This window comes from Pleurodeles waltl, chromosome 3_1 (assembly GCF_031143425.1).
Source record: "Pleurodeles waltl isolate 20211129_DDA chromosome 3_1, aPleWal1.hap1.20221129, whole genome shotgun sequence".
NCBI lineage: Eukaryota > Metazoa > Chordata > Amphibia > Caudata > Salamandridae > Pleurodeles > Pleurodeles waltl.
Window position 1 is genome coordinate 1,011,972,002 of NC_090440.1, and position 26,796 is coordinate 1,011,998,797.

Sequence of the window (26,796 nt, forward strand, 5' to 3'; positions counted from 1 at the left end):
GAAGCTTCAAAATGTTTATTTAAGGCTGTTGTTTAAGATCCTGAAAGCTTTGCATTTTCATATCAGTTCTCTAAAACAGAGACTTTCTTCTTCGGGGCGTGCCAATCGTAGGCCCTAATACTAGGCCAATAATGAACCATGGCATGAGTGAAACCATTTGTATGTACAAAGCAAGTTCAATAGAAAAATAATTTCATCACTAAATGTAAACAGAGGGTGATTTTTTTTTGTTTTCCTTTCTTTCCTTCTCAATGAAAGGAAATCTGTGGACCTGGAACTCATGTTTTTAAACCTCTGACTTCTGCTGTTCTTTGGATAATAGTCTTTTTTTCCGTTCACAATCCTTTGGCAACACAACACTACAGCACAGTTAGATTCATTTCCTTGCATGCAAAGCGATACTGTGTGGCTTTAACATTACACCCGCTGTAAGTTACAGAACACAAATTTCAAAGTTCAAAAGTGGCCGGGATTCCGTGTAGCAGAGTGGATCTGAGCATCTCGGTTCTTCCTTGACTAGTATTCGCCCAAGAGGTCCCTGAAAAACAAAACCAGTGATAACAGCCATGTGGTTCATCAGCTAGGGACATTCTTGCCAAAGACGTCCATCCATATACACAACACAAACTACAAACGAAATTGTGTCTTGGTGCTAATAATGTGTTACTGACACTAACTCAACCCTGCCCACACTAGAATACATGATCTGCAGATTTTTTATTTGGCTAACAGTTCTCTGTCATATACATGTTCTGTGAAATTTAATTCAAATGTACTCTCTGTTTTGGAATCATAGTCATGTTTTCACAGACTGCAGACCATATTATGTGCAATCCTATTGTACTTGTATGATTGAAAGTCAAATGAATATAGACACACCTGTCTATCTAGAGAGAGAGGTTGTCCGCAACAGTCCTCAACATACAGATCTGTGGATCTGAATTTATACCAACAGATATGAATGCGACCGTTGTATTAACAGATCTTGCAATTGAATAAGGAGACTGGTGGCAGAAACATTCAATAACAATTCACCTCCTGCATGCTAAACTAACTATCAGTTTTCATCTTACTCTGAGAGACAGCAGTTTCTCTCAGTTTAGAGTTTTAAACAAATCTTTTCCAATAAAATATAACCAGTCCTTTCACTAAGATTTATCTTAGAATATCAGCTCACTGGGAACAGCCTCCTAGTTTGCTTGATGCTTTTACTGATTTGATCTTTCTTATTAACCCTTTCAGATTTAAGTACAAGGAAGGTTGTGCCTTACCTACCATATCCTCTTAATCTCCCACTGATGGAAGTGTTTTATGGCATATGGGAACTAATGCGAACTCATCCAGGTTCATTTATTCTATTCTAGTCTTATAACCTCACCATATTTAAGTTGGATTTTCTAGGTGGTTCCTTATTGTGTTTTGCCAGAGCATAAGGCAGATAACAATGGATTTTTCACTGATCTATTGTCGGACGAGGTCCGTGCAAATTCAGTTATTCTCTGTACAGAAATATGGTGGTATTTGTCTAGAATAACAATTGATGCTATCAGCCACTTCCCCTTTATGGAACTTTGACTTCTCATATACACGACCTCTGTGGTTAATTTGTAAATAAAAACATGATGGTCCCCAAAGCTCTCCTTTGAAACATGCGGCTACTGCGTTTCAATATGTGAGCACTGAATGCTGAGGCAGCGTAAGCATAAAGTCATCCCGGGCCTCTTTAAAACATTTACCTTCAGCCTTCAGCTCTCTCTTGCGGCTTCCTGCTTTCTCCCTTTGTGAGGCTTTTTCACGTTCCTCTTCGTTGCCTTTCCTATATGTGTCTTTTGATCACAGTAAATGCCAGATGCAGAAAACTAAGTGCTGGCCCTAAAAATAGGTGTTGGTGACCCGCACCGGAAACCACTGCTGAAACGAAGCACTGCATGACCGAAAGATTAAGTTTGTTCTTCTAAAGCTAAAACTAGTCAGTAATGAGTTATCATTCTTAAAACATTCAACAAGCAGCTTCTCATATTTGGGGTACTGTTCTGAACCCAAATCAAATGAAGGCACAAAGCTTACCAGAAACCTTAATATCAGTGGTGATAATGGCTGAGATTAATCACTTTTTTGTACTCTTCTTTCTGACACTATAAGAGCGACATGTATGCCCAGACATGGATCCCAAGCTCACTGTGCCATTGGAGCCAAGCTGGATCCCTTTGAAGAGGCCCAAATATGCTAAAATTGATCTTGGGTTGTTTGTGATCCAGGTCTGAAAGCACCTGAATTAGCAGTCTGAGCTGGACTGTTCTTATCAGAGGTGGACCAAGACTGATTTTCATATTGCTGGGTCTCATCTGAGGTTGTATGGTGGGTGAGACAATGATGAACTGGGATGCAGCCTGAGTAATTACTAGTGGCTGAGATTAATTAAAGCATGATATCTATCACTTTTTGGCATTCTATATTATTATACCAGTAAGGTATACAAAATATTGAATACAAAATTACATTTTATATATTTCTTCTCAAATTTCACATGTCTAAAATCAATCCAAAGTGGCATTCTCATTTCACAAATAATTTTTCACCTAGTTTCAACTTCAAAAACCATCTTTGTCAGTGATGTTTTGCATGATGAAATTGAACCAAATGGAAACTATAATCAGCAGGCATCTATCTGGTAGCATCCATCATCAGTTTCTAATAAGTTCACCATTGGATATCTCAGAATAAATGAAGATAGCTATCCAATCTGTCTCAAGGCTAGACCTGCACCCTTTTAGCGTTGTTGAACCCATGGACTAAGTTATGATGAGATATTTTTCTAAGCTAATGGTATTCTTTTATTCAAGTGCCTTTGTTTATTTGAGGGTTTGTAAGATATACATCATCTTTTTTATAAAGGTGTGGCAGCTGGGAGTGTTTTAATTTGAAAGTGATAATGTTCTTTTAACAGCATTTTGTTTTATTTTGAAATAAATGTTATATCTCTGTAGTTTTGTACTCCCTTTTTTTACCTTTTAAGCATGAGGTGTTAATGTTCTCACATGACATAATTTACACTGTCACACGCCCGAATTGAAGAAAACTGCTATCAGGTAGAGTAAAGATACCAGTGATGAATCAAGTTAAGACTAACCGATTTCTCAGGTGTCATAAATGGTGGGTTATCCAGGCATCAGGACAATAAATCAGAAAGGAAATGGCTGCAAAAGAGCAACTATTAAAGATGTGTCTGAAAATTGCCAAAGCTGGTGCCTTGTATAATATTAAACGGAAGATAATTCCACCATTGTATTCCAATGTATTAAATTAATTCACTTCTTAAAGTTTTCTTTTCAAACTTGAAAGCAACATGCATCTCGATACAGCTCATGGATTGTGAGAACTTTGAGTCATAGGACGAGTGGAAAAGATAGATTGTGCAGCAGGCACAGCTGTGACTTCATAACAAAGTTATTGAAGAGCACAATGATTTGGTTAATCTGCTGGCCTATGACCATTAGAAACTGCTGAAAATTATGTGGAGTTTGATATGGCTGATGAGGATATTAGCATTCAGATGTTTGCTCTTGGCGCATAATAAGCAACACAACCAAAGAGTGAGGCTAGTGAAGGATATGTCATACAAGTTAGATGTTGTGATTAATAGTAACCAGTAACTATGCAGACCCTGAAAGGTGCCTGCTTAGGTTAGATGTAGCCCTCCATCCTAATTTCTTCAGTTTTAGAAGACTATTATTGCAATTCCTGGATGCTCACATCTTGAGAATTTTAAATGACACATATAAAAATGGAATCAATATTCATACCTCTCAGTAACTTTTGTGTTGATTAACCAATTTAAGAATTCCTTTGCAGCAAGTGTATCCAGAACTTTATTGATATCGCTTGTAAAGCTGCCATCAGCATGTCTTCTGCCGATGTCTTCTGATACAGTATTTTCTTCTGGGAAACTTTAGAAAGTTGAAATTTCATCAGAAATTTCATCATATAGTGCTAAGGGCCATAACATACTTTCAAACAATGGCCTAAAGAAATTAGATTAATACAGTTATACAAAATATCTTCTGAGGATAAAGACCAAATGAAGACATTTAAATGCCCTCCTGTGTGTTTGCCCTCAACCACTGTTCTTAGATATCTCTGATTCTATTCCAATAAACAGCAACATATCATACAATTAATCCCAGTCAGAAGTGATTGTTGAACAACTCATTCTCAGTACATCTCATACCTTCAAGCGTTCTCTTATTTCTTGATAAGTAATGTTGTGTTCCAGACATAAAGTTGCAACAATGTAATCATCTTTCTTCAATAATATGACACAAGGGTTATACTTCCTTGATTTACTTGAGTGTTAACAGACTGGCCTCTGCACATTTATAAGAAGGATGTGTAGTTAGAGCATTATGGAGTATCCATGCAATGACTTGTATAGGGCTTATGGACCTTGACAGTGCAGCTGTGCTGCATAAATCACATTTTCTCAGATGAATGTACAATAACTATTATTTGGAGCCATAATTTGGGAAAAGCAATCAATGTGTTACCTATAGCATTAATGGAATTAGGAATGAAATGGTCAAATCTACATTCATATGTCAACTATCTAGTTCAGTTTTGATACATGTAAGACATGAAATACTGTGTGCTAGGTTAAGTAAACTATAGAACTTCACACCTTCTCATGTGTTTTAATTTTCGACATCAGCTATCTGCTAGGTCCAAGCTTTGATGGGACACAAACACAATAACAAGGAAGAATGAGAGTGGTACACTCAACCTATGTGACTGGGACTTTGACAATGAAAGGACATTCTATGAATTAGCTTGCCTTAGAAGGGGGACTGTGACAGACAAATTTGTGCTCTGTGGGACATTCTAGGATATTGCCAGGAGAAGGTAATGGAATGCATTTGTAATGTGATGGATTTAACTGATTTAGGAGTGGGAGGGAACGAAATGGCCATTTACCTTACAGGATATCCTGTGCCATGTTGGATTTTGTTTTGCATTTTCGTCGGGTAGAATTTCGGTTCTACTAGACCCCCAAATATGGCAATTACTTCATCGTACTGTAGTAATGGTGGGAGCAATGTATGTGGCACCTATCAATGGCGTGTTACTCATTAACTTAAAACATTGTTAGTTGGAGTACAAGACCTTTGAACCAGTGTAGATCCAGAAAAGTAAGGGGGTCTCTCTGACTCCTGCAAGAAGACCTCCTGCTTCTTGTCACAAGGAATATTGGATTTTCGAATTCTGGAAACTAATTTGTTGACCTGTTCCACAGAACAATCTGGATGTGTAACAGCCTTGAAGCCCGGCTTTTGGTGGAATTTGCTTCCACAAATCTATATGCTGAGGATGCAGGTTTCAAATAATCAAAGAGTCCTGAAAAACTTTACATGGATAATGTCTTAAAAAACTGCCCTAATAATTTTTTAAATGTCAAAGCTACAACAACTTACACAATTTGGTCACTTGATTCAGAATCTCAGATGTCAAACCAATCGGGGTCCACAACCACAGGAAACAAGTCTATTTCCTTGTTTGATATAGTACAGCATAGTAATGCAAAGTAATCTACAAGGGCTTTTGCCTCTTCTGCCCTTATCTATGAAATCCCATTCGATATGCCATTCACATGACTGAGATACAGTCTACAGCGCCCAGCATCTGTTTGGGATAAGGGTTCAGTAGAATGCTGTTAAAAATAACTGATAATAAATAATAATAAGCCCCTTCGCCCTGATGGAGCTTTCCACCTAAGAAGTGCCTGATGCATTCAAGCTGAGAGATTGATATTTCCGAGCTGATAATTGTTGGCTTGACCTGCATCCATGTTTCACGTTTCCTTTTAGGTCATGCAAAATTACCAGAACCACAGAACACAGGTGCTTCAACTTCTTCCCACCAAAGTCTTCTTGATCATTCAACCAGTGTTTCCACCCAAACATTTGTTCAGCTTTCATCCATGGATCCCTTTTCCTTGCAGGAGCCATCACATGATTGTGTGCCTATCCGGCTCAGTTATATTTTAAAATCTATTTTAAGTCCGTTGCCTCTTAGCTTGACCTGCTGAATCTGGTTTGAGCTGACAATTCTTCATACTCAGTAAATAGACCCTCCACCATTCTAAATCCCATACCTGGTTCATCTTCTAATCTTTCCAGGTTAATTGACTTGCCTCCTGCTCTGCCTATGCTAAAGAATGAATCACTGGCTAAAATACTTTAACCGCTATCCACCTTCATACCCTGCAAGATAATGTTCCTTCCATTGCCAAATCCATGAAAAAAGGTAGAAAGCAATGTAGAGACATGTAACAAAGTCAAAATGGGAGAAATCCCTGATAGAAGAGGGAGGAGATGCAGTTGCGGTGTAAGTCAATTTAAGGGCTAAATGGTTGAATACATAAATTTGTTCAGTACTCACAGTGGTACTCAATGAGGGAGGTTACACAGTAATAGATTGTAGGTTTCTGTTAGCAGGATCAAAGATAAACAAAGTGTGTATATAAAAAAGGAACAGACAGAAAATAGTGAAATAGTGGCATTTATAGATATACTGAATCCTACTACTTTCAAATCATATAAAAGCTTTAAAAGAGTGGAGAAAGGTGTATTGAATCCCATTCAACAAAAAAGGGTGAAACAAGGAAACTGCCACTTGCAGGTTAAATCAGACAAATGCCCGTGGTGGAAGAATGAATGGAATAAATGAACATGAATTGACAGAAACATGACATCTTCATATATTATTAGAACATTTGAATGTTGGGAGCTCCATTGGAGACAATGGAGTGCTCTGGGCTTTTACTGGCTGGTAAAAGTCCAGAGTAGCAACAATCCACTTTGTTGCTGTGAACAAAGACCTCACCGAGCCAGGTGGGATTTTAATCCCCTCTGGCTCGGTGAGGACTTTGTTTTATTTATTGGAACATTCTGCCCTCTAGTGGCCGAATGTTCCTTTGTAGCTGGGCTCTACCCGCAATTACAGTCCCACTCCCTTGTTAAAGGTTCCCTTGTAATGTGCATACTGGGACACAGTTGACAAGTGTAATTGTAACATCATTATGGTGCCAGTATTCATTTGGGAAAGTGTGTCATATGAATCTTGAACCAATGTGTCCCTATCCATGTTGAACACCATTGTTTCTCTGACATATTCATGCCACAGCAATTTAAAAAGAAATCTGTGACATGTATGTGACTGCACTGGTCCGGAGCTCATGTGCAGTGACCACACAACAGACACATGTAATGCAGGTTCCCTACCTTTGTGTCTGGCAATGGGGTGGTTGTGTTTGCTCCGTTGCGCAGTGGCAGCAGCGACAGAAGGTGTTGTCCAGTCGTGTCCAGTCAAAAACAGAAGTGAAATCAGGAAAAAGGTAGGTTTTTACCTCATTTCCCCCCCAATCCACCCACTTGGGTGTGGCGGTCGTACCACCACAGAGTAAGGTATGGCACCTCCAAATCTGCACAGGCGCTAGGAGGTGGCTGGAGCCCTTGTGCCAGCCATTAATTTCAATGGCACCATTGACGCAGATAAGAAGTCTTGGCAGAGTAGGCAGGGCTTGGGTGGTCTTTAGTCTATGGGTCCACAAATATCTAAATCAAGGGGTCAGACCGCCAGGCCAGTGAACATGTTTTCCATCAGAAAAGTTGTGGCAGAGCTGTTACCGCCAAGATCTAAATCAGGCCCTTAGTGTCTTTAGTGGAGCTCTCAACATTTCAATGGTCTCATTTAGAATGCAATATTGAAAGCACTGTGATTTCACAAAAGAGTTTGAAATCCCCAAAATCACATTTATGTCAAATGACAGTGACCAGAGAAATGAAGTAGTCCGATCAAACAATGAGATCTACTTCAGTAAATGTGCCAGTGCTCTTCTATGTCTTTAAACCAGGTGAATTTTCTCCACACAAGATTACGGTTACTAATGCGGGTGGGAGATTTGCTGAACTGTACTTCTGTAATGTTTATGGAAGATATGCCTTATTTAGCCTTCATAGGATACGTACAAGACGGAGAGTGGAGAGAAAATGGTGTGATTTACAAATGTTGGAGGAGTGACTCAATTTGAGAAGCTATATTCATTCCAGTAAAGCACCAGGTAATGAAAAGAAGGCATTAGCTGCACGAAAGCATATTAGGATTTGACCACTTCAAGTTATTTAAACAGAGACAACATGGCTAAATATCAGATTAACTCATATATGCTAAACAGTGGTAAACTTTCTTATAGAAATGTGATGGATGTAATGTGTTATTATCAACAGAAATGTACAGTTTGTATAATAGATGTGTAGCTTGCTGAGGAGACCTTGTCTGGAATGGTGTGCACTGCTATGGAGACCAAATCTCCATTCACTAACAGTATGATGAGCGGTTTAAAAAATCCACATGACTAAATGAGCAGTAGTTGTACAAACTATTGTAAAGCTGGGCCTAAGGAAATGGATAAAGCTAAAGCAAGACCATCTCCCGATGATGCAGTGGAAAGTGAATTCTTAACTGTTATAGCTGTGCTGTAGCAAGCAAGTATGAAATATTCAGAATGTAATACAGAAATAAAGGCTTTGATGCGCAAGCCAAGGTCGTTAGAATGTATTCTCTACAAATCATGAAATATGCATCGAGTAGAAACGAGGAAAAGGAAATGCAAACAGATTAAGCCATTTGAAATTAAATTCCAGATTGCAAAGGTCTAATTGAGTTTTGTTAACAGTATGAGACTGAGTTATGAGTGTACTAAAAAGAATTGTGCGTTTGGTGAGCTTGATGATCAAAGTTACACTTAGAGATTTCTTTTGGATCAAAGTTACTCTTAGAGGTTTTTTGATAAGAAGCAGTGCAAGCTGGAGTAGCCAGTAGACAAATAGCTTTTGGGGAACAACTGCAAAGACTACCTGAGTTGATCGATAAATTCATAGCTCAAAAGCCTCATAAGACTGAAGGCGATAAAGAGATACCTTGTGCCTGATACATGCAGAGAGAGATTTATGTGTGGGTATATTCAGTAAAGGTTCTCAAATGGAGTCTAAACGTGGGTTCTCAGTGCAATCAAAGTGAAGGATTTTTCTAGTGCTGAAAGGCTCTGAGTGGGATGAGGTATTTGCTAGAAGAAGCCCACTGTTCTCTTTTTTCTCATTTTTTCACAGCAGAGGCTTGTTAGAAATGTGCCCTTTTGACATGTTTTTTCAACAAACTACAAGCTTCAGCCCTTGCTGTCAACGGACGTTTTGCAGGGGGAAAACTCCCGTGCTCCCTGAATAAATTGTCCCTAAATTCTAATACAGATAGAACACTGAACAAAATAAACAAATTATTGGTAACATTATTGGGATCGCCACGATTTCACTACATTTGGTAAACATGACTTGGCACTGCACGGGAATTAATGGGTTGTACTGATTCCTTAACCTGATTGATGCATGTTTCCAGATATGCAGAGCACCAGCCGTGTACCTTTCTTAGGCCGGTATCCAACCACTGTTTTGTGCAGTGTTGGGTGGTTCTGTGGCATTCATGTTCGTGCATAATACATCCTCCATGTTTCAACAAGGCACTAAGCTAACCTCCTGAGAAGATCGTGTCCGCTCTTATCTACTCACACGAATGAGCTGTAGCTCTCGGGATAAAGCATTAGTAGAGGTTCCCTTGATGTTATCACTGTTTTTTTTCTAGCTCGAAAAGCTTTAATTATATATTCATGAGTGCTCAATTCTACCATTCTTCTACAAATCATATACTGGAGGCTCCCAGGAAGATGAAAGTAAAACGTAAACTAAGTGTTCCACTCACTGATGCTGTGTAGCTTATAGAACTCGCTATCAAAGATGATGCTTCCTAATTGTTTTAAAACTCTCTTCTCGGAAAAAGACATCAAGAAAACTAGAGAGTTCTACGCATGGTGAACATAAAGTCAATGTTTATGGAGCACTGTATTAACTAGGCACGTGCCAAGTAATTACTTGATATAGTATAAATCCACTATTTACTGCCATCTAAAAGGCATACATATGTGAATTAATTCATTAGCTCGAGAATATAGAGCAATAGACTGTAGGCCCTATAATGAATATATGCTGTATGTTATATCACAAAGACAAAACACGGAGCTGAAAATTAAGTTAACCATACTTTTTCAGGGACTATTTGCAAACTTAGGAAGTGGACGTTTTGACAGCGCCCGTATATACATATATCTATTTCTTATTTCAACTTAAAAACACGCACAAATTGCAGCACATATAAGACCTATACATTAACAACCCTTCTTTGATGTTAACAATTTGGTTGTAATTGTGGTTTGTAGTGAAAAAAACTCAAGGGAAAAAGCATGTTCTTTAAGAATTAGTACAGAATAGTGTGTTTTCTAAAATACAAAAAAAAAATGTAGACCACAAAAAAACATACTTTTGAAAAATGTATTGCGGACAATCATTGAGAAAAAAAAATATTATGATAAGAAATTAAAAGTTCTTTGAAAGTTTAAAACCGTTACAAAGTGGCTTGGGGCACAGAGGGTGGTAAGAGAGGGCTGCACAGTAGGAGTGAATGGGCCCAAACATTGTACAGAACCATGGACATAGCTGAAATAAACACGGCATTTTAAAAAGTAGCTGCAAAGGAAATGGGACATCAAGAGCAGAACGGGAACCAAAAAAGAGAAAGTAATAGCAGAAGGGGCATATGGGGACATTGGTTAGTGGAGAAAGAGGGGGTGGTGCAGGGGTTATGCACATTTGAAGGAGGAGGAAAACAATTCTAGTGACGTGGGAAGGAGGGCTGTGATCTATGTTGGAAGTAGTCTGAATAAGGCATGAACATTGGGTTGGGGATAAAGAGAGGAAGCAAAGAAGCCAGTAGTAACAGGAAGATAATAACTAGATTGAGAAAATAGGTGGTGCATAGGCATATTCCCACTCTAAATAGAGGAGTTAGCAGAGCAGAAACAGAGGTGAGCTGTGGTGAGCTAGCGGAGAATGAGAAGTGAAGAAGAGCTATGAAAAGAAGAACACTGTTCCTTTGCTTCAGGGTGAAGAAGTCATACAGACACATCCACGTAAACCCATGTGTTGGTGAATACACCATCTCACCCAACCCCTCATCTAACATATACTGGTGCATAGCGGGGCATGGATGTAAGGCATCTTCAAGGCTTTGAGTGACTTTTGAGCCTCACCATCTTGTTGCCTAAATAACAGACTCAACCTAACCTAACAGTACCTCCTTCTGCCCACATCTTTCTGGCCTTTTGTTGTTTTTTTGTGTTGCTGGTCCTACTTTGTCTTACCTTTGCTACTTTTCTCTGATTCCCTTTTGCTAGGAGAAGAGGACAGACACTGATGTCCTCACTGAAGGATGGAAGTGAGCATTGGGACCCAGTTATTGACTGGTCTCACTTGAGACTCCACTTAAGTTCTAGTCGCACTAAATACCCTTCACACACGAGGACAGTGGAAAATCACTGAGATATGGGCCTGAAAGTGTGTCTCTTAGTTTTTAATTGTTTCTGACTTTACCTCAAAACCAGCATTGGAAGTCTGCCATAGAAGGCATATGTTTCTAATAATGTGGTCAGTCCACAACCGCATCATCTCTGTCTTATTACCAGCATACCTAGCTGTGCCATAACCTGCAGTTCCCTTTCAACTATGCTCCAGCATGGAATGTTCATAGGGCTGGTTGAATAGGGAATATAAAAGGCAGAGAATCTTAAATATGGGGTCCCTTAGATGACTTGTAAACATCAAGACACAGGGTTATGAAGGTTGGCATAAAGAGACCCCACACACACCTCCTCAGATTTCTTCTCAGCAATTTTGAAACAAAATAGGAAATGGAAAATGAGAATTGGGATTAAACAGAGAAATTTTACACCTCTCCATGATGGGTATGAACCAAACTTTGCTTCTGTTTTACACTGTTTTAATTTCTTTGTCTGTGAAGGATCCAGGGAGGTCTCTCCTTTCTTATGATAATGCCAAAATAAAGAAATCTGTGATGAACAGACAGAAAGTAGAAAAATGCAAACAATGCAGAAGAATTCTAATAGTGCACACTGAGGGTGCAAAATAAGACATGCAGCAAAAGACTCAGGCTTTTTTTCCACTGCTGACAATGTCGAGCGCTATTTTATATGAACCCTGTTGAACCATCACTAAAGCCTGAAAAAGAGGATAGCAGCTTCTTAGTCTCTCACCCTAATCTCTCAGCCTTGGCATGGAATATACACAAACATATTTCTTTGATGGGACATGGTCATTACTCCAACCCCATCCTGGCAAATGATCTTTGTAGGTGCTCAGAGTTGCAAGTGCCCATCATGCCATGGTTTTGGCACAGAGCTTTAGGACAGGCCATTTTCCACTTACATTTTGGGACCACTAGCAATAATGCTCTTTACAAGTGTGAATATCAAAACATAACAGTCCCAAGCTGCATCATGCCCATGAGTAGTCACTGCATATGTGAGAGAAAAATCCATATACACAAATGTAATACCACTGCTTATTTGGTGGAGCCCTAGGGAGTACCCTATAATCACACTAATGAGGCAACTTCCTACAGATTATTTACTTTGTCACCTAAGGCAACCTACTCACTCCTCTGCCATCACTTTGCCATGTAACCCACTGTATGTAGACTTCTTCTCAGACAAATCCAACTTCATCCTATTTACATATTTCAGCCACCTCTCATTCATCCTTATTCTCTTTAACCTCTCTGCAGCATTCATCACTCTTTTACTGCCTCCTGGTTCTTCTATACTCCCCAGCTACACCCCTACAAAAGTTTTGCTGTCTCTTCTTAAGACCCCTTACACCTCAATCATCTTTGTCTTTCAATTAACAGGGATGACTCCCATCTATTTCACACTTCCAAAGGAAACTGCTCTGGAACAATTTGATATTAGATGGCTCTTCATTCACATAAACCTTTTCCTAAAAAACAACATGTGCTTATTTTTCCGGCATACTATTCTATGTCATGTCACAGTGCTTATTTTAAATATGTCCTCCCTTAATGTCCTTTGGTCCACACCCCACTGTCAGGTACCGCTGTGTGTTATGTGACTCAAGAATGTAATTTGAGTCTTTCCATAGACACTACAACCACATTTCAGATAATAAATGATAGACCGATCCTACTTCTATGATGAAATTTCTCAATGACCCTTTGATAAAGAGCGCACTGCTATAGCAACTTCCTAGTCATACGTCCACAGTTTCATGCTCACCTTGTACAATGTAGCCAGCATTTTCAAGTAAACAGTACTCCAGTTCTCAGCAATAGACCCACCTCATTCTATGGTCTTCAACCATCTCCCAAAGGACATTGTGCAAACACATTAATTTTCAAGGCAATGCACATCGCCTCTTCTTCCTACTGCCCTCAAAAACGTTATACTCTGCCCACTCACAAACTGTGACTTTGCCAGCTACCACCGCTACGTGATTCCCAAGTCACTCTGCACCTGAGAGCCTTCACTTTGTTCTAGCCCTTCTACAAGAACACCCTTCGTGGCGCTTCGTGTCCAAAAACCTCTTTATGCATGTTCGAGGCTGAATTCTCAACTCCTTTACTTAGAGCATCAGCATGGTTGATCATTTGCTCCCCAATCCTTTTCCACTGCTGACCCTTGTGAGCCTTATAACCCTCACAGGCAATTGTTATTTATGTAGAGAATCTTCTGCCTCAGTTTCTTTCATTTCATGATCTATCAACCAAGTTTCATTTTTTCATGCTTTCATAATGTACCTAACAAAACTCCTGATACTCTTTTGTGTAGTATGACCTGTTAGGAATGGTGATTCTGTTTAAAAGGTTCCTGATTTTTTCAAAGTGTTTGAAATTGTTTGGTCAAGTATTAAGGTTTAAGGGTGTCAGAAAAACAATCCCCATCATATAGATGGTTAATCTTTTTCCATCTCATCTGTGCAGTACATCTTTGTATCCTAAGGCAATCTGAAGTGACTGTATGTAGCTTTCTGGAAACCAGTAACGTAATGGTCAGAGCTAAAGTGAAAAGGTATGCAGCAATCCTGACAGTAGTGATTGGAAGTAGCTTCTTGTTAGTTAATGTAGCATTAGAACTCTTTTTAAAAAATATAGCAATTAAATGGTTTAGTAACAAAAACATAGAAACAAGAAAACTATAAAAGTAGCAAAAAAATATAATATACAAAAATAGTGTAAATGTTGTGGTACAAATACACGAATTGTGGTTGGAGCAGGATCTGAGCTGAAGGATAATTTTAGTGGCAAATTTAGGATGTCTTTAGGGGTATTGGTAAGGGTTGGAGTAACATATGTTAGAAGGGAAGATAAACGTTAAGGTTTAGGGTAGGGGTAAAGGTGTAATTTACAATTTAGTTAGTAGTTAGTGAATGTTTAAGTGGCTGAGTTAGAGTTAGGCAAATAACTGATGATGTAAGAAAAGGTGTAATGTTAGGGCTGAAGTAATTGTTAGTATTAGGACTGGGGAAAGACTTAGGGTTAGGGTAAAGAAATAGCGTTAGTGATAGTTGGATAGGGGTGTGGATTAGGATTATATTAACAGAATGTGCAGGGGATGGTATAGGAAAATGTACATGAAACTGTTGGCATGCAGAATGATATGAGAAGTCACATAAAAACGTTATGAAACAGCATATTATAAAAGAAAAAGGTTATGGTTAGGAATAAGCAGGGAGTAATAGTTCGGGCTTAGTTTATGGGTCTACATTTCACAAATGTAGTGTTATTAAAATTTGGATTTTTTTACCCCCTCCAAATTTTATATTTTCCATAAACATACTTGTCATCAACAATTTTTTTCCTCAAACTTTTTTAGCTGTGGTTTTCTATCTATTTCTTTATTTTCAGATTTTTAAAATACAATATTTTAATCAATCCACAAAAAATATCCCAAACTTTCTGATTCCTTTTACTAATATCCACTTCTTGTAATGGAAGCACAACACACTAAGAATGAAGATCCTTACTCATAAACAGGGCATGCACACAGTAATATGTTTTTGTACTTTCCTCTGACAGAACATACATTTCCAATTATTCTAATTACAGTGTATTGATACTTACTCTCTTCGTCCTCTGCCATTCACTAACCATGCAATAAATTCCTTAGCAGCCTGCTTTTCTAGGTAAGAGCTGATATCACTGGTGAGGGTTCCATCTGCATGCCTCTCATATTCAGCATGGCGCCTTGCAACACCACTTTAAGGAATAAACATCGAAACTATCATTACTTTACATCTCAGTATTCATATTACATCCAGTGAACTTATCTTTTACAGTATTTTTAGATTACCTAGCACCTTACCTATCATGGTGTTATGGTTCACCCTACCACGTACAATAGGAAACTTCTATGTACTGCTGATTTTACTACTCTTTTAAACTTTTGCCCAAAAGAGTCTTTGCTCACAAGAAAGAGATATCCACAGGTGTAAAAGATGGAGGGGACCTTAATCTGAATGAGAGCTGTGACAGTTAATGGAAAAGAAACATCAAATTAAAATCTCATCCTTTGAATTCATTACATGCAATGGTACAGCTTTCTTCAGATGAAAGGCTCATCATGAGAGCTTTTATCTGGCACTAGCTATGTTTGAGTTTGAAGAGATACGGTGCTAAAATAAAAAACAATAAAAATAATATTGTTCTTGAGCCCACCGAATCTAGGGAGAAGGAGAGAGCAAGATAAAATTGGACTGCACACACGTAAAACTATTGACGACTTCATGACACAAGTTTTTTTTTTTGTAATAGCCAAAATCAGAATCACCCCAGGTTTGGTTAGCGTTGTTCAGTAAAGATACGAAAATGGGGACCTTGTGAGGGCTCAAAGCTCTCTTCACTGAGCTTTCCAAGAGTTAGTCTGACCATCTGTGATGCTCTTTAGTCAACCATCTGAAATGTTTTTCACCTCAAGCCATCATAGCTTAACAATGCTACGCAGAGGTAATCCCATTGGTCCTAGTTAAGATTATTGGGTTGATGTGGAAAACTTTGGTACACACTCAAAGAGCTGCTAAGTTATGTATTCTTTCACATAGAAGTCATGTTTGGGTCATAAAATTGTATTGCTTTTCCTGTAGAGCATTACGCCAACCATTACCACCGTGGGAGAAGGAAGCTGCAGTTCTTTGGTTATATATTTCAGCTGTCCTTAAGGGTCTTCAAAGCTGATTTAATCTTTGCCATCACACACTGGAAATATGTTTTTCTTCTGTTGTATTGGTACTGTTGTCATTAGTTCCTCAAATCTTCAAACAGAACTCTTTCAAGGTAATTCAAATTGCGGTCTGGAACTTGTCACTATGCATAAGGCCAGTAAAAGTGCATTTCTTTCTCTACAATAACTAGTCCAACAATCAATGTTTGCCAGATGTGTTTGGCAAGTTATTATGTGCACCATTTATGTCACTGTGTGCTTAAACATCTAATTTTATTGTTACTTTAATGTATGTGATAGATATAGAAGCATTGTAAGTCAGCACAAAGAGCAAAATCCAGTTTTAATTTGCTCTATGCCCTACAACATTAACAGGATGGGGCACAATAACTCAACACTAAGGTGAAAAGATATAGGTGTGGAGCCAATACATTTTTGAAAATGTTAGAAACACACACATTTTTTAAAATCTGAGAACACACACACAGCAAATGAGCTGTCCTGAATGCTTCCACTGCATTTCTCATTACATTACAAGAACGTGTTGTTCTTTAACTACGAGGGAGTTCAATTGTTTCCATAATTTCGGGTAAACGCAGAGATCTCCTCACAAGGTACATCGGCTAAAGGCTAAAGAATCTAAACTTACCCTGTAGCCTTCTAGAACGTAGAGTCAGCCATCTAAGTGTACCTCTTTTGGGGGCTTCTGACCCCCATCAAAGGCATAAAGTGGAGGACTCAAACTGTAGTGTATGTTAGGCTCAGCTGAGGGATGATTGTGGTTTTATTATATAAATCCAGCCAGACATAAATTCTTTAAATTGTGCACCAATCTGGAGGTCTGCTGGGACCCTTGATTAATAACATGTATTCTTTGTTCTGTCCCAGAACAATGTTATTGGTCTTGCACCTATTGTAAAATTGCACCTATCACATTTATTTAATCAGGTCTATATGTCATCTAGGGTGTGATGACCTTTCACAAACAACAAACTATCCAGCTATCAAAGCAGTCACTTCTCTTGCTGGGCAATTGAAATATTCAAGCAATACTTTTTTAGCAGAGAAAAAATAATTATAGAAATGTATAAAGCAGACAAAAGTGGTTGTCTCATAACTATGCAAAAGGGGAGACAAGCACAGGAAACCACAGGAAACCACAAGTGATCCACACAGATCCGTCATTTCAAACGTAGACATTTGGACACGGTGGCACTGCACTTTTCTTAAAAGGGACAGTCACTGCAAAATCCAGGTTCGAAATGAAGCTTTCCGCAGGCGTTCATGTGAGTTTAGTTATTTGAACCTACTAATGACCAACAAGTGTTGGACTGAATCCCGACACAAAATGCAGTTTACCCCGCGTGTACCACTTGGCCCCACACACTACTATCATCATGCCCCACCTGTTCAAAATAGAAAAAAAATCCAATCATTCTGTCGTCAATTCGAAAGCATTCTTGTATTGGTATACCTTTTCATTCTATATTTAAAATATATGCGACAAAAATCAACTTTCTAATCTCAATCATTTCTTTTGATGAATTTCTCAAATGTCATGTCATTACGGTAATCATCTTTTATATTTCTAGCTTTTAAAGACCTACCATTAAGGATCATTTATTTCTGAACGACGCTCTAATGTTTTGTTTTTATTTTAAGTTATTCTTACTTGCGTTGCTGGCTTGTAGGCTATAGCAACGTGGGGCAATACCTGCGCAAGGAATATGAGGCCAAGAGAGCGGTCACTTTGCTTTTTGTTTATTTGTGATCACAAATAGATTACTGCTTAACTGCTTGGAAGCAAATCATGTAATTTTACATGAGTTTTATGTTTTGTTAAATATTGTGTATATGGAAATAAAAAAATGTGATAATGTTCCTTATTCAAGTTGATTTACTTCAGCGGGTTTGAGATTGTGCGACCAAACACCTTGGAGTAGTTGCAAACATTTGGCCATCTGTCATCCCTTGATGTCAGAAGTATAAAGTGCCATATTACGGTAGTTTTCGTTATATATCGCTCATTCAGGTGTTACTTTAGCCATACAGCCTAATTAGGCTTCTGTAGCTTCTTGCCCTGAATTTGAGGATGAAATATATTTAAAATAGTTAATTGGTTGCATATTAAACATACTTACCCGCTTCTTTTGGTGCTCATTAACCACTGGACAAAATCTTGAGCTCGTCTGTTTTCTAGATATTTGCTGTAATCGCTTGTGAAAGTGCCTTGAGAATGGCGTTTGACTTCATTTAGCTGTATGGAATCATCTAATGGAGCATTCTGAGAAGCTGTGAATGATCTTTCAGCAAAACAACAGAACAGTATTACATTTGGGGCTAGCGGAAAATACCCACGCACAAATTCTTGACACTGAAAATTAAGGCATCAAGTTTATTTCCAGACATTGCACATTTAAACAGTCTGAACATATATCGGGTATATTCCTGAACATTGCTACACGGCAATTATAACAGAAAAGAGGGATTTAGGCACATTAAGTCTGAGATATTGGTATAAATGCGACTTTTCGCTTGCAATCCATTTTGCAGTATTTTTTATATTATTTTGTGAGGTACATACCTAATATGTGACTTTTATTATGAACTAAAACGATTTGTTCCACGTTATATCTTTTGCAAACAATCTTAATGGTGATAACGTTTTTCAGATCTAAATAGCAGGCCGCAAATAGTCCTTGGAGACTATCTACATTTGTAATAAGTAATAATATCATAGTCATTCTGCGACATGAAGACAATATGGTTCTGATTATGAGATGGGCAGAGCGGTGTCACCAAGATGGGACTGCTCCTCTTGATCCCGGATTTCACTGCTGTGCCCACATATTGGATTTTCTTGTTAGTAGTCTGAATTGCATCCTCACATAACAGTGACAATATGAACTAGGAATTTCAAGTATCTAAGGGCCAGATTTAGAGTTCAGCGGACAAATTCCTTCATCACAAATGTGACCAATATCCCATCCACGCTATTACATGTGCCATAGAATATAATACACTTATAATATAGCAGACAGGATATACATCACTTTTGTGATGGAGTAGCCATTCCACCAAACTCTAAATCAGGCCCTCAGTCTACATAGGAATAGGGGATTGCAAAAGCTTACTAAACTGTACACACAGCAGTACTTTTGTTTTTTTCCTTTCATACTAAATATAAGGGGCTGGAATTGTGGTGAAGAACTATTGTATTTGTAAACTTCTAACAAATGTGTGTTTAATGTGTTATTGTTTGTTCGGGTATTTTGATATTGACCTGCTTCAAAACTCCCCATCAGACTAGCATGTTTTGTATACAAATGTACTTAATCCTTAGGTAGTGTCTCATAAAAATGACCCATTTCAAATATGTTACAAATAAACTACCCATTGGGTAGTGTGTTAGAAAAGTCACACATTAGGTACTGTTGTATTAAAGGATGTATTTATTTTTTAGGTACCATGTCATAAAAGTCAGGCATTTTACTGTGTTGAAAAAATCACCCATTAGGTCCTGTGCCAAAAAATATCACTCATTCGGTTTTTTATTAATAAATGCACCCATTAGCTACTGTGTTTAAAAAAACAAAAAAACACCCTTTCCTTTCTCCCTTTAGGGACTGCGTTTTAGAAGGGGTTTGGTTTTTAGTTTCATTAGTCAATTGGAGATACAGAAAAACAGTAAAGCCATCAACAAGGACATAACACATAAGTGTTGTGATCTGGATGTGTACGAAAATGTCCACATTAAGACCAGTGAGCATAAATCTTATATTTTCATCACATTCTTAAGCATAATTACAGTCAGTCTTCAGGCCTATACGTCAATTTTGTTCAAATAGACTACAGCATTTGCAAATTTTAGTGATCAAAGATTATTTATTATCCACGTAAAGCAATAGATATCTGCCTTTTCAACCCTGAAAGATTAAGAAAAATTGGTCTATTGCCAATGCACTGTGTTGTCAAATCTCCCTGTTCCATTCTTGATCCCTGAAAAGACAGTACACAGTGCAACCATTATTCACATGTTGTTGCACAGAACTCACTAGTCTACATTATGTTATTCATTGCAGACTGACCTCAGCACTTATTTGCTTACGTATTTTTTTTTGTTGTATTTCTTTATTCTTTATATAGGAAATGTTTAACACAAATTGCGATGACAGAACATACAGCTGCCAGAGTGAGAAGCTGACATTAATTATGAAAGAGAACAGTTAAGAATGGATAAGTTGAGCAGTAGTATTGTATTGTGTTGTATTGTACTGTACTGTACTTACATTTATATTGCACTTCCTATCCCAGACAAGGAGTTGAAGAATGTGTAATGAGTAGCATGCTAGTCTGGTTAATTCAGTAATTCTAATTTTGGTAGTTATTGGGAGTAGCTTCTGTTCTCAAGGAAACCATTCCATGCAATTCTCTTATTTTCTATGGTAAATTGAATTAATAGGAGTAAGGCAAACTCGTTATTGGGGATTATGGGAGTTCATGCAGATTGTTGGTGGGCATAATAGAACTGGAGGGGAATAAGATTTGTTAGGTTACAGAGATATGCTTTAAAAGCATGAGACGTTATGATCAATAAAATGAAATGTAAGGGAATCTGCAGAAATTCATCAATAGAGAATAAGGCAAGCATTTCTGCGACCAAGAGTTTGCTATATTTAAAGGGAGGCGACATGAAGAGTTCAGAAGTTAAGGAGAGAGCAATTCAACAGGAAGAAAGGGAGAAAAACAATCCATAGTTTTAAGTCAAGTGCAATTGTTCGTTAGTATGAAGAGTATTGGCAAAGACATACATATCTAGGCTAATTATATTTCTAAAAAATATTTAATGAGGAAATCAACGTTTTACAGCAGAATGGGATAGAATTCACATAAAACTTTGAGATGCAAAAAATTATCTTTAATGTATCTTTCAACTTTTGGAACAAGAGGTTATACAAATGTTTGGATTGAGGGGGGGGGGGGGGTAGGCTGAGAAGTGTGAAGGACCAGAACTTGAAAATAGTTCACTAGATGTAGTCTTGAAATTAAAAAAAACTGTTTTCTTTTAAATAAGAGAAATGGCTCTATTTACAAATTAAATCTTTGTTTTCATTCTGCCTTTTTATAAAGAAGTCGATTTGTGTAAAGTTTGAGGAGTTAAACTCTGCTTTCAAAACATACAGTATATTTGAAAGTTAGGTGTGAAGTCATTCACGGGAATAATTTGTTATTATTATGATTGTGCTTTATGAAGCAATTATTTTAAACAAGAATGTGAATATTAAAAACATATTTCAATTGATCCGAGGAAAGTCTACTTATATGAGTCTTGAATACTCCTACTTACATGTAGATACATTAACATAAAATAGTTTATAGGTAGAATTTGTTAGATTCAAACCTGGATTTATCTTCTTTGTCTTCAAGGGGAGTCTGATAACTGCTTTGTATGAACATTAACAGCACACCGGCCACACAGCAAATAGTTTTCATCTTCATCTTCTGGGACAAAAAGGACAGAGTTTAATGTTGCTTCATTTTTAAACATCAGGGTTTGTTTAAAATAAAAAGCAAAATAAAGCTGTAGAATAAAACAAGATGAATTTATAAAATACAAAAGCTGACTGCGTCATATTGTGTAATGAAGGATGTGCCATGTGCTTTAAAAACTGTTCAGTTTATTTTGTGCGGTACAGAATTAATCCGACATTGTATTACGGGAGGTTTGCAGTTTGCATTCTTTTGCTGCATATAGGCACATTTTTGCTGTAATTGCGTTTAATTAATGAGGTAGCACATCCTGGATCTGTGTTTGCTTGCTAGTCTCTATTCCTATAGTAGATTTGAAGAATACAATATCATATTAAAATAATGATATGCAAACACAGAAAATGTCAAACGTCCAGTGCACTTGGGATATGAGGTCAGAGATTCTGAAAAGGAAGATTTATGAACACTTAAGGATGCTGAAGTCACCAAGCAACTCTCTTCCATTAACATGTATGTTCTCCTAAACTGTAATTAGTGAGTGTTGTGACAGGTCTTAGGTTATCCAAGCATTACTGTGTTTGTGAGAGATCTTTTTAAAATTCATCAGATATTCCTAGATGGACATACCTTCCAGTGCTCTGTTATGAGACTATTTCACAAACGTTTTTCCATGGGTAAGTGTGACTTGCGCTCATTTAGGAGTAAATCAGAATACTGCTTAAGAGTAGTTGAGAAATACCTAAAACATGTTTGTCATACTGTCAACAGTGGTCAAGCATGAATTAGGTGTGCCCAGATGCGTGAGTCTACTGAAGTTTAAAATCAAAAATACCATATCTGTTACAGTCAAAGATGCATTGCATGCCATTGTGACAGATGATGAGGTCTTTGGTTGATACCTCCATGATAGCACACAGTTGAGTACTGGGAAGCAAGACCCATTCATTCTGTGCAGTTATACATTGCTCACTGATAGGAAAACTCGATATTGAACATTCAGTTTCTTTAAGGGAGTGTATATTGAAAGTGAAACTATGTATACTTATATAGTCATATATATGGGTGAGTGTGTGTATATTTACCTTCATACACATGTTTGGTTTCTCTAAATATTTTTGCAATTTTAGCAGGCACTTTTAATCAATTAAATCTTAAAGAATGCCTTTACAAGTTGCCCAGCAATTCAGTAGATGAGCTTGATTTTTAAGCTCCATCTATTAAGGGAAAGAACACATGCATTATGCCCTGATTGTGCACCGTGCAGGGTTAGCTTTTCAACCACTTATATTAAATATGATTCTCAAACTTAGCAAGAAAGACTGTTTGTTCAACTTCATACAGATCGAATAACTAGGAAATATGTTTTATCAGCCCAGACGTCTTTTTTATGTTTTATCAATATTATATTTAAAAAGGTCATTTATACAAGATCACAGCAGAAAGCACTACCATAGTATTTCAAAGACCTTTGCATGCAGTCAAAACATTGCACCTGTATGGTCACATTAATTAACTAATGCTGTAAAGTTAAGATGGTCAGAGAAAGAGACAACAGTCATCTTTCTAGACTCAGTGCCTGCCGCGATCGTTCATCATCTTTCTTTGAGGACAAAGACAAGTATAAATGTGTAGACTGATTTGAAAGCAGACTACAGTACACTGATTGCATCTGTGCTGAAGCCACTAGCTCTCACAGGTGCACCAAACCTCCAGGAAAGTGGAATATTTTGCAATCAATATTGCACAGTGTAGGGGATCACAGTCTAGTAAACGGATCCTCGACTGTGCCTTTGATCCTGTTTAAATTGCTAGTACTTTCTATTAGGAAGCAGATGACATGAAGGTTGTTTAATATTTGTTCATAATTAAAAGTATAAAATAGCTGGAGTTTTCTAGTAATAACTAGTGAAATGTGGACACCCCTCAGGTACCAAGCACCAAAGCTAGAAGAGTGTTAGAGCTGCTTGAATGATGACGCTTACAGTCAACGGTGAGTTGGAGGCACAGAACGCAGAACAACCATGTTTGTGTACAGACACCAATAATCTTACTCCAGGTGTATGTACATATATATATATATATATATATATATATATATACATATATATATATATATATATATATATATATATATGTATATTCAAATAAGCAGGTCTAAAACAGCGTGCCCAAACTACTGGTGCCAGTGTTAGGATGTGACCAGTATCCTCAAATCCTCAACACAGTTAAACAAATAAGATGACGCTGCACTTTTGTGGGCCTTGTACAGATTAATCAGCTTCAATACTTCCACCTACATGTTTCAGCCCTTACGGCCTTGATCACGGTGCCAAGTCTGATTACAATTGCAGTGATAATTACTCTCCCCTTTAACCTCAGATGGGAATTCTGGTAGTTGTAGTCTCATTGTTTGTTCAACATTTGAAAAGCGATTTTCCTCATTATTTTAAAAAATGCATTCAAAATATATCCAGCTGGTTAAATCTGCTCAAGGTCCACGAGAGTGCAGGGTCATGTTTATATATATATAGATAGATAGATAGATAGATAGATAGATAGATAGATAGATAGATAGATAGATAGATAGATAGATATAGAGATATGTCTGTGTGTGTATAAATGCTATCCAGAGGATGATGGAGACTAGCAAAACGCTGAGGTAGGATAGGAGGTGTGGCAACATTCCAACAGATCTTCAAGTCCAACTTCGATCCCACAGAGACATAGCTCTGAGAGCACACTATTGCCGCAAGGAGCAATATTTAATTTTTCATCACAATCCTGTCACTTGCAAATCTAACAAATAATTTGTATTACCTCATAGCTTCACTTTTTCCCTTAACACTGGATAAAAGTGGATACATTAATTGTTCTTCATTTCCACTAAGAGCGTTGCATTTCTCCGTCTGCGTTAATATTGATCAAACTCCAATTAATACTCGTTCGAAACTTACAGCGTTTGCTTGGTTATACTGTGGATTGTGCAAACGATGAACCAGATAACTCAGGGTTTGCAAACATATTGTTTAGCTCTCAATCTAGCATTGCAGCCAAGAAAGAATGTCTATTGAGTTTGCCTTTAGACACGGGCCGTATCACATAAAGCGAGCGCTGTGAGCGCTAAGTTTAGACTCTTGCAGGCTTGGGCTGATTGTTGCCTTAATTAGTGGAAAAGAGGAGACAGTGGAAACAGTAGCTTGTCATGGGAACTTTAAAGTAATGTGCTGCTTTTAACTGGAATGGCGCAGTATTTGTTGGCTTATTTTAAGTAAACAACATAAAATAATAACATATACAAAGAGAGATAGGAACACATTTAATGCACAACAGGTCATACATAAGGGTACATCACTATAAAAAACACTACAGCATTACTGCATTACATTGCAACAAAATCATATGCATGAAAGTAGCACAAAAACACAGCAGTAAAAAAAAAAAAAAACAATAGTACGCACACCCACCGCGAGAAATAACCACACAACAAATAAGCGGAAACGTTCTTGTCAAACAGCACCACCTCCAATCTATTTTCATTATAAAATGGTATAAGATGTTCGTAGCAATCAGTGTCTTGGGTTGTTGACTTGCCACCAAAGACATGAAATATTTTGAGATATGGCCCAAGTAGATAGGCCACAAGGATAATTTTTTTGTAGCAAAAACGTTGTGCCTGCAATGGACATCTGCATGCGACAAGTAAAATACATTTTGAATCCGTAAAAAACTTTACAAATGAACTTCACAGGGAAGAAACAAACAATAAAATATCCATGTAACGCTAAGTATTTTTTTACTAGAGTGTTAGAAAGGCAGTTATTTTACTGTTAGCAAACCGAGTAATGAAATACCACTGCTTAGTGCAAAATGTTTGTGTTTAATATCCGTATGTTAAAAGTGTGGAGATCAGTTTTCGTGTTATTCTGTTTCCGTATTCAATTTTGGGAAAATAGGGGTAATCGAATATTCAAGTTGGATTAAACATGCAGAAACCTAGGAGTTCACACATTGATCTCCATTTACAATATAGTGTATCAAATATACTTTGGAAATATCCGATATGCGTAGGTTTACGAATGCACTAACACACATTCATTTTATAATGAATGCTCTCTTTAAGGAGGGATAATTCATGCTGCTAAAGCTGAATATATATGTTACAATAGAAAAAAATCGATAATATTTTTTACTTATTTGAAACGGGTTTTTTGGTAATAGCACTTTATTATTAATTTTTGGTCCCTTAATCTGTTCATATCTTATTTACTCAAAACATTCAAGGTTCTCCTTAGTTATTAACAACCAGTGGTCAGATTCTCAGTTAATGTCACTAGGGCATTGAGATAAATTTTAAACACTTATTTAAAAATATATTGCAAATTATTAAAAAAGTACCTCACTTCTTTCCATAATCGGACTTCTTTAAAGGGCTATGCGAGCAAAACCCTGTTGCATACTATTCCCACAGATATCTAAATAACTTCTTACCTTCTGGAGCTGTGATGGGTGGTTCAGGTAGGGGGGGAAAGAGTACAACTCTTCCTTCTGGAACTTTGGAAAGTCTTCTGATCCTGAGAGATGTCTCCCTGCTCCAGCCACACAGCTTTTTATAGTGTTCAGCTTCAGTGAGCATTGAGAGAAGTGCATTATTTCTGACACAGTTTCCTGATTTGACTTCGCAGATAACATGATTCACTTCTTTACCCCTGTTTACATCTGACTGCTTTTTCTTTAATTTCGGCATCACAGATGACTGGTAAATGTGTTCAGGCAATTGCACACATTGAAAGGCTTCCTCCGTGGAACTGTATTTCTATTTGCAATGAGCCCTTAATGGAGACTCGATAGAAATGAGGTGTCTATGTCACAGTGAGTAAACATCACTACAGAACGATGTGGTGTGAGATTGATAACTGAGCAAACAAGCGTACTCGCCCATCAGCAGGACATTTTCTCTGAAATCTGGAAGAATTTGTGCCTCGCGCACATTGTGCATTAGCAAATCGCTTATATTTTCTCATCTTTACTGAAAGTGATGAGGGGATTGGAAAAAGCGTTTCATCTTTATAGAGATAATGAGACGTAATACGGATAAATCGCGAAGCTAAAACCTAACTTAG

General features: G+C 37.6%; 1 protein-coding gene across 2 annotated transcripts; it reads right to left on the bottom strand.

The window, feature by feature from the left end:
* GCG (glucagon) lies at window positions 1-26,296 on the bottom strand. Of its 2 annotated transcripts, none has more exons than XM_069224256.1 (6): window positions 26,165-26,296; window positions 21,588-21,685; window positions 18,328-18,489; window positions 15,091-15,225; window positions 3,804-3,947; window positions 1-538 (listed from the first exon to the last, which is right to left on the bottom strand). In XM_069224256.1, the coding sequence occupies exons 2-6, from the start codon at window positions 21,683-21,685 to the stop codon at window positions 517-519; spliced, it is 561 nt and encodes a 186-aa protein (XP_069080357.1). In that variant the 5' UTR covers window positions 26,165-26,296; the 3' UTR covers window positions 1-516. The 2 variants fall into 2 exon arrangements, with proteins under 2 accessions (XP_069080357.1, XP_069080356.1); XM_069224255.1 differs by having other exon boundaries at window positions 21,588-21,688.
* Window positions 26,297-26,796: the final 500 nt, after the last annotated feature.